The sequence below is a fragment of the Sinocyclocheilus grahami genome, unplaced genomic scaffold, assembly GCF_001515645.1.
Source record: "Sinocyclocheilus grahami isolate Dianchi unplaced genomic scaffold, SAMN03320097.WGS_v1.1 scaffold2596.1, whole genome shotgun sequence".
NCBI lineage: Eukaryota > Metazoa > Chordata > Actinopteri > Cypriniformes > Cyprinidae > Sinocyclocheilus > Sinocyclocheilus grahami.
The window spans coordinates 38641-46843 of record NW_015507775.1 but is presented as its reverse complement, the minus strand read 5'-3'; the positions used below and the strand labels follow the sequence as shown (position 1 = coordinate 46843).

The window sequence follows — 8203 nt, the reverse complement described above, 5'->3', positions numbered from 1 at the left end:
ATGTGTGTGTGTGTGTGTATATGCTATATATATATGTGTGTGTGTATATATGTATATGTATATATGTGTATATATATATGTATATGTATGTGTGTGTGTGTGTGTATATATATGTATGTGTGTGTGTATGTATTAAAATTGTTTTTAATGCATCCAACTTTTCTTTCAATATTATTATATTATTTCCCCCCTGTTAGTTGCATGTTATCTTTAGTATCATGGAGACTATTATAGATATATGATAGTTATTAAATGAAAGGATTATTAAATTGATTTTGAATTAGTTTTTATCTTTATATTTTCTGTTTTTATTTTTAAAGTTTTAGTAATTTAGTTGTATGCTTTTCTTCTTTTTTTTTTTTTACGTCTGTGTAGTTTTTATACATTTTCGTTTTAGTTATTTAAACTAAATGAAAACATGAAATATTCCCTTGGCAACTAATTTTATTTCAGTTAATGTTTATTTTATTTATAAAAAAAAAAAAGTTTTGGTTAGCTGTAATAACCCTGGTTTGTTGAGTCTTTGTATTTAATTGTCGTCTTTCTTTTAATTAAAATACATGATCAGGAGGTCTCTAACAATGTTTTTAAGTGTTTTAAGAAAAAGAGTAATACATCTAAACGCAGCTGTCTAATACTTATCTAAATACAGCTGTAACTGTATGAAAGCACATGATTATAGATCGTGTGATCTATGCGTGTGTGTCTGTGTTTTTCTTATCATTGTGCAGGAAAGCTGATTTTTATTCAGTGAACAATCTCTCTTTCTCGCTCTCTCTCTTCTCTCTTTCAGACAACAGCGAAAACAGCCATTTTATTCATCCAGCCTCAGTATAACATCAGTACCATGAGTGCAGGTTTGTCACGCATTCATGACAGTCTCTCAGATCTGCTGATGTCTGATACATCACTGACATGAGCTAACGTGTGTGTGTGTGTGTGTGTGTGTGTTTCAGATGGAGAGGTGACTCTGTATCTTTACGGATGGAAAGACTGTGCCACTGTCGTCTTCTATCTTTGTATCACCATCATCCTTCACGCAGTGGTGCAGGAGTATGTGCTAGATGTAAGTGCTGCAATGCATTTTGGGTAATGCAGTTTTAATTTAATAAATGCATTTTTTGCAAGCAGCGGCTGAAGTTCATTAATGTGCATACCACGTTTTTTATTAATTTGCATTTTCTTGGCTGTTGTGTGCTCCATTTCAGAAAGTAAACCGGCGTCTTCACTTGTCAAAGAGTAAAAACACAAAGTTTAATGAATCTGGGCAGCTGTGTGTGTTTTATCTGGTGTCCAGTTTATGGAGTCTCTACGTCATGGCCACAGTAAGATCTCACACACAACATATTAAACATTACACTTTCTGTTTAAGTCGCATAATCATTTGTGTGATTGGCAGGAGGGATACCTTCTGCATCCCAGCAGCCTTTGGGAGAATTATCCTCATGTTCACCTGAGGTACATACACGCACAAACACAAAGCATGCATCTCATGAAAACTGTCACGAACAACTTCTTATTTCATCCAAAAATCAAAAGAAAAATCGATAGTTCGCATTAAGAAAATGACCAATTTTTGCATATTGAAATTATTTTGGTCACATTTCACCTCCAAATTGTCATCGTAAATGTGTGTATAAATTGTAAATTACCTCTTTTTCCAGTTGTTTTGTTGAATAGGATTTATGCAGATTTTAATTAATAAAAAGCTTAGTTTGGACATTTGAATTTTTTTTTAAACCATGAACATTGGGTTAAAGTTATGCAAAATGTATGAATGGTCTTAAAAACATTTAATTTATGCAGAATAATAAATGTTTAATTTTATGATTTTAATTTTTTATTGATATTATTATTATTATTATTATTATTATTATTATTATTTGTAACTTTTTTTTTTATAATTATTTTTGAGTAACTTTTGTTTTTTTTGTGAGATTGTCTCGTGGATGTTTGCAACTCAATGCAAACACTATATATAACATGCTGAATATAACATGACAAATAAAACTTATGATTTTAATTTTTTATTGATATTATTATTATTATTATTATTTGTAACTTTTTTTTTTATAATTATTTTTGAGTAACTTTAGTTTTTTTTGTGAGATTGTCTCGTGGATGTTTGCAACTCAATGCAAACACTATATATAACATGCTGAATATAACATGACAAATAAAACCTGGAAACTCTTAAGTAGGCCAGTGTTGGTGGTTGATTTGATTGTGAATGGTTCTGTCAGATTGTCATGTGACTGTAATATCATCTTTCTGTCAGGTTTCAGGTGAAGTTCTTCTACCTCACACAGCTGGCGTACTGGTTTCACGCACTACCTGAGCTTTACTTCCAGAAAGTGAGAAAGGTAAGAGAAGATGAGAGGAAAACGTAAACATTGATGCAGGGAGAGAGATAGATGTGTATATACATAGTAATTAATCTATATAATGATAGAATTGTGTTGCTATATAATGAAAGCATTGTTTTTTTATGTTTTTAGGAGGAAATCCTGCGTCAGCTGCAGTATATCAGTCTTTATCTCTTACACATTCTGGCTGCATATCTGTTAAAGTAAGACATGAACCATAGACGCACTCACACATGAAACCCATGAAAACCCATCAATATATATACATATGGACACGCAAAGTTCTGTCATGAAATTCTAGATTGCGCAGGCCGTTCGGTTGTAACTCAATCTGTATAATGACGTCATTATTCACGTGGCGCAGCTGATTGGTTCTTTTTGTATCAGCAGCCAATGAGCTTGCTGCTCAAACATTCAAATACTCGGCTAGTGCTCGCTGTAGCAGTTGCAGCGCGCTTCCGAAAGCATCTGAAACCAACATCTAAGATAAGTGAATACTCTTTTACGCATGTCACTGTGCATATTGCGTGGTCTGCCTAATCAATTCTAAATGAGCAACCATAAACAAGTTTAAACTAAGTGTCATGTTTAACAGTCTTTCATTCTTATGCAGGAGAGAAATATTAAGTATAAGCAGTAGCATTTACGTATCTGTGTTTATACAGCTGCAGCAGCAAGCAGTCTGTAATTGTTCTGAGGACATGCTGTCAAGTTAAGCACATGAGAACAGGCTAAAATGAGATGAGCATTCCCGTTTGTATGCATTTCAACCGCGGTTTGCCATATTAGCTGCTTAACCTCAGTGTTCACGTTTGCTTATTTCTTAGGTCGATGTTTTCCGTAGCTGTGCTGAGTGTGCGGCTGATTCAGCTGCACACCAAGTCTTGAGTCACGCTCTCTTTATCGTCCTAATGACACAATAAGAGTATAAAAATTATATCAATGACAGTTATCAAATGACTTTAATATATTTTGCTCAGGTGGATGCTGGGGTCTTCTCTCATCAGCTTGCAGCATATATCGTTAACACACTAGAGTTAAGCCGGTCGGCATGGTAACGTAGCCACACATAGATAGTAATACATGTGGTTCACATTAGGGATGCACGATATATCGGCCACCATATCGGTATCGGCCCATATCGGCTCATTTTTTCTGTTATCGGTATCGGCCAAAATTTTCATATCGGTGCATCCCTAGTTCACATGACTCTTTGGAGCAGCAGTGGTACAAATGTCTTGGCGATAGAGCTGCTTGTTTGGGGGGTATTTGTTGTGTGAATATAATATGCATGTATGCTAATGCAGCAGTTTATATTCTTACACTCAGCGACATTCATCTATTTGGTTGTATTGGCCATTTCTGTGTCTCCTGCTTTGTTGGGGGGTTGTCTCATTTGTTATATTTGCAGCAGCAGTATTTCTTACATGCTCACAGCAGCATGTCATGGATGTACGTAGCAGATCTATTCCACCAAGACCAAACAAATTAACACACATACATATAAATATATACATCTCAGTAGTCAACATTTGAAGTGGATCAAAACCTTTCATCAAAGTTGTCCTAAAACCAAAACAATCCCCGTTCTTGTCTTAGGACAACTTTGATGAACTTTTTTGATCCACTTCAAATGTTGACTACTGAGATATGTATGTATGTATGTATGTGTGTTAATTTGTTTGGTCTTGGTGGAATAGATCTGCTACGTACATCCATGACATGCTGCTGTGAGCATGTAAGAAATACTGCTGCTGCAAATATAACAAATGAGACAACCCCCCAACAAAGCAGGAGACACAGAAATGGCCAATACAACCAAATAGATGAATGTCGCTGAGTGTAAGAATATAAACTGCTGCATTAGCATACATGCATATTATATTCACACAACAAATACCCCCCAAACAAGCAGCTCTATCGCCAAGACATTTGTACCACTGCTGCTCCAAAGAGTCATGTGAACTAGGGATGCACCGATATGAAAATTTTGGCCGATACCGATAACCGATTATTCTTTATTTTTGAAAGCCGATAACCGATATGTTGGCCGATAAATCTATATCCAAATTGTTATATACTTTTTGAGAGCCTGATTACAAAAAAGGTCTCATCATTAAAAGCCACATCCCAAACACTTCAACATAAGCAGCCTAGTTTGAACGGTGTACGTTTTAAAAATATTTTTACTCTCCCATTACCAAATTTAGTCATAAAAAAGTCTTACAAATAAATAAAATAATGCATAAATAATGCAAACAAGTCACTGGACATCATTACACATGTAAAGAATCAAAATGAATACGCCACAGATCAATAAAACAGAATAGCCTCTGCACGGACAATAATTAAATGATTTTAATTACTAAACCATATTGTTGATGAAAATAATAAGAGAAAAATACAAGTGGTTGTTGTTATTAATAATATATCAATGATTTTGAAAAAGTAACAAATTAATACCACTGTTTTAAATAGCAGCCATTGAGCTGCACGTGCTGAAGCTGAAGAGCTGAATGAACACGGTAAACTGAAGCGTTTTGCTGGCAGCTTATTTAACTCAAGGAAATGCATCCTGAGATTAATATTAATACAACATAAACATAATATTACAACTTATATATGAAATGACAAATGACGCAGTTATTGCATGCTATAGTCAGAATGTGTGATCCTGTTGTGGATGCGCTCTTCCCATAACAACGCGCTGAAACACGGCAACTAAACCCAAAGAATTCACAACGTTTTATTATAATAATGTTCTCATTAGAATGTTATATACACGACATTCCCAATCATAGTTATTAATGTTGTGCACTGCTGTTTGAGCTGCGTGCGCTGAGCTAAAGACGATCACCGGTAAACTGAAGCGCTCTTTTAACTTAACCAAACGCATTCTATATGAGATAAATCAGATATACATCAAATAAACACAATATTACAACGTACAATTGCACAAAAGGCTGCAAACGAACAGCGCGCATCTGAAGTGTCTCTGAAGGAAATAATGCATTATTTATCGGCTTTAAGATATCGGCCAAATTTTCTTATCAGGCCGATACCGATAACAGAAAAAATGAGCAGATATCGATATGGTGGCCGATATATCGTGCATCCCTAAAAAAGAGAAAGTCATACAGGTTTGAAACGACATGATTTGAGTCAGTACATTTTGCCAGAAATTTTATTTCTGGGTGAGCTGTCCCTTTAAGTTCGGCATGATTTGAGAGCTGTAATGTGGAGCCAGCTGGTAACTGTCAGCTTCCCGCTGAGCCTCTCACCTTGAAGCTGACGTACTGTAAATGATTGGAGTGCCTCTTGATGATTTGCTTTATTAGGTCAGGATGAGTGGCCTTCAGGTAAGAGCTGGCAGGCTGGTTGAGCTCAAACTCAAAGCACCTCCACAGCTCGGGCATGTGGAAGGCCTGATTCCAGCCGCGGCAGACCAGCGAGGCGAAGGCGCGATCGAGGAGAGGCAGGTACTGGAAGATGTGAAGCAGGATCTCCTGTGGCAGTCGAGCCCAGTTGGACAGCAGATCTCCAGGGTCCTCGGCGGGCTGTCTGGCCCTCTTGCAGGAGTCCGCCGGCCCCTCGCACTCTCTGCTCAACCTTTTCATTCTTGGGGGCCTGAGAGAGCTGTGAAGTATTAGAGGTATACACAGTGGCAGATGCAAACATGCATCCTAAAACAAGTTTATTTTACAGGGTTTGCTACGTTTATCACGTTTAAATGGCTTTTGAACTTTCCTGAAAACGAGTTAAAACTGCTTTAATGCAATTATAAACAAATTCCATGTACGTTATACTCGAGACTAACCAGCAACCAATGCTTTCAATTAATATAAGCAACTGAAGTGCCATGCATGAGATATCACGCATGAACAAACACTTCATTAACCCAATAAACACACTGCACTCATGCATTTAGTCACAGAGAGTGATCTAGTTAGATCAAACCAACAACAGCCTTGCTGCGCTGCTCCAAATAAACGTTAACAATTACCTGTTTTGCGTGTTACTCATGTAAAGTAGCAAATGCAAACAGTGGAAAAATAGGCAAAATCCTGACTCGTCTGAATGTCAGCCCGGACCGGGACCGGAACACATGAGAGCGGCGCAGGGGACACGCATTGGACACGAATGGGTTGAATTTATGTCGTTTTACGTTGTTGGAGTCTGAGTGCGTGCGTCTCGGCGATGTTGCAGGTTGCCCTACTTCTCGCTGAGCTCTATACCGCGGGAGACTTCAGCGTCCCCGCCGCCGGACATGGCGGTGCTGTTGTCGAGCGTGAGCGGCTGCCTGCTGTGTATGACCGGCCTCTTCCTCCAGGGGGCGCACACACAGCGGCTCAGAAAGCCGAACCCTTCATACAACAGCTCACCACAGAAACTGTGTTTGCACGCAGAGAGAGGTAGCACGCACCACGTGACAAATGTTATTATTATTGTGCTTTCAAACAGTGTTGCCAATTAATTTTCAGGGGAAGTTGCTAAGGGAAGGTCAATTTGTTGCTAAAAATTGCATAGAATATTAAGAAAATATTTTGTGTGTGTTCATTTAGACGTGTTTGTAAAATATAACATAACACCATATAATATTAACTGTATTTTTTAAATACAACATTGAATTATTGAACACTTACACATTTTTGAACAATTAGGGCCTACAATTAAAGTTGTTGTTTTTTTGTAGCTAGTAAACTACACATTCTGAACCATTATAGTTTTAAGCAGTGTATTAGCAGTTAGTTATTATGCTGCATTCTAAGAAAATATCTGTAAAAATAGGGCACAGTCTATTTATTAATATGAAGGAATTTTCCGTATTTATTTTTCAGTTTTTTTACCTGCATTTTAAATTATGCATTGTATGGATAATGTCCTGGAAAATGACTAGTAAATGTTCTAGACATTTTTCTTGCAGTGTACTAACTGATCAACAATCGCAGGCACAAGCTACTAATAAGGTGGATCACAAATGAACAATTGAAGAGTTCAGATGAAAAAAGCCTCTAAGTGCCGTCTGAAATTTTTTCTTCTGAAATTATCATTTTTATCAGGCTCCTATATTTAGGTTCAGTCATTTTAATTTAATGGCAATGTATAGGTACTTTTCTATGCTATTAAAGTGAAAGAACTGAACATAAATATATGAAGTATATTTATATTTATATTATATGAAGAAGAAAAAAAATAGAAAATCACCTTACATCACGTCTATTCAAAGTACCGGAGTATATTTACATATAAATTCCAATTGGCTGGCTTTCTCACATCTGTTTTGGATTCTGGATTGTGATTGGCTGTTTGTTAGTGTGTGAGCGAAAAGACCAGTGTTGCCAAGTCCGCAGTATTCCCACGGAGCTGTCTGGGCTACTTTAACACTGTTGCTGCAGGTTGTTTATCATGTCCGACCCCAATAACGCGATATTTAGCCCCTAGAGTGCTAATTTTACCAGGGGAACCCTACCAAAAATTTGTATTTAGCCCCCCGGAATGCGTTTGGGCGGGCTTTGTTGTGAAAACCTGGCAACCCTGCACACAGCAGAAAGAAAACTGATGTGCCAACTACAGGTGCATCTCAATAAATTAGAATGTTGTGGAAAAGTTCATTTATTTCAGTAATTCAACTCAAATTGTGAAACTCGTGTATTAAATAAATTCAATACACACAGACTGAAGTAGTTTAAGTCTTTGGTTCTTGTAATTGTGATGATTTTGGCTCACATTTAACAAAAACCCACCAATTCACTATCTCAACTAATTAGAATATGGTGACATGCCAATCAGCTAATCAACTCAAAACACCTGCAAAGGTTTCCTGAGCCTTCAAAATG

The 8203-nt window shown here is 36.9% G+C and overlaps 1 protein-coding gene across 1 annotated transcript in view; it reads left to right on the top strand.

Annotated features, from left to right (window-relative positions):
- The first annotated feature begins 788 nt into the window (after positions 1 to 788).
- LOC107575368 (translocating chain-associated membrane protein 2-like) overlaps positions 789 to 8203 on the top strand; it is a 12183-nt gene continuing 4768 nt past the window's right edge. The window contains exons 1-6 of the mRNA XM_016261757.1: positions 789 to 857; positions 957 to 1066; positions 1209 to 1325; positions 1400 to 1458; positions 2279 to 2363; positions 2499 to 2569. Coding sequence (XP_016117243.1) covers positions 848 to 857; positions 957 to 1066; positions 1209 to 1325; positions 1400 to 1458; positions 2279 to 2363; positions 2499 to 2569 — 452 coding nt within the window. The 5' untranslated portion in view covers positions 789 to 847. The remainder of the gene's footprint in view (positions 858 to 956; positions 1067 to 1208; positions 1326 to 1399; positions 1459 to 2278; positions 2364 to 2498; positions 2570 to 8203) is intronic.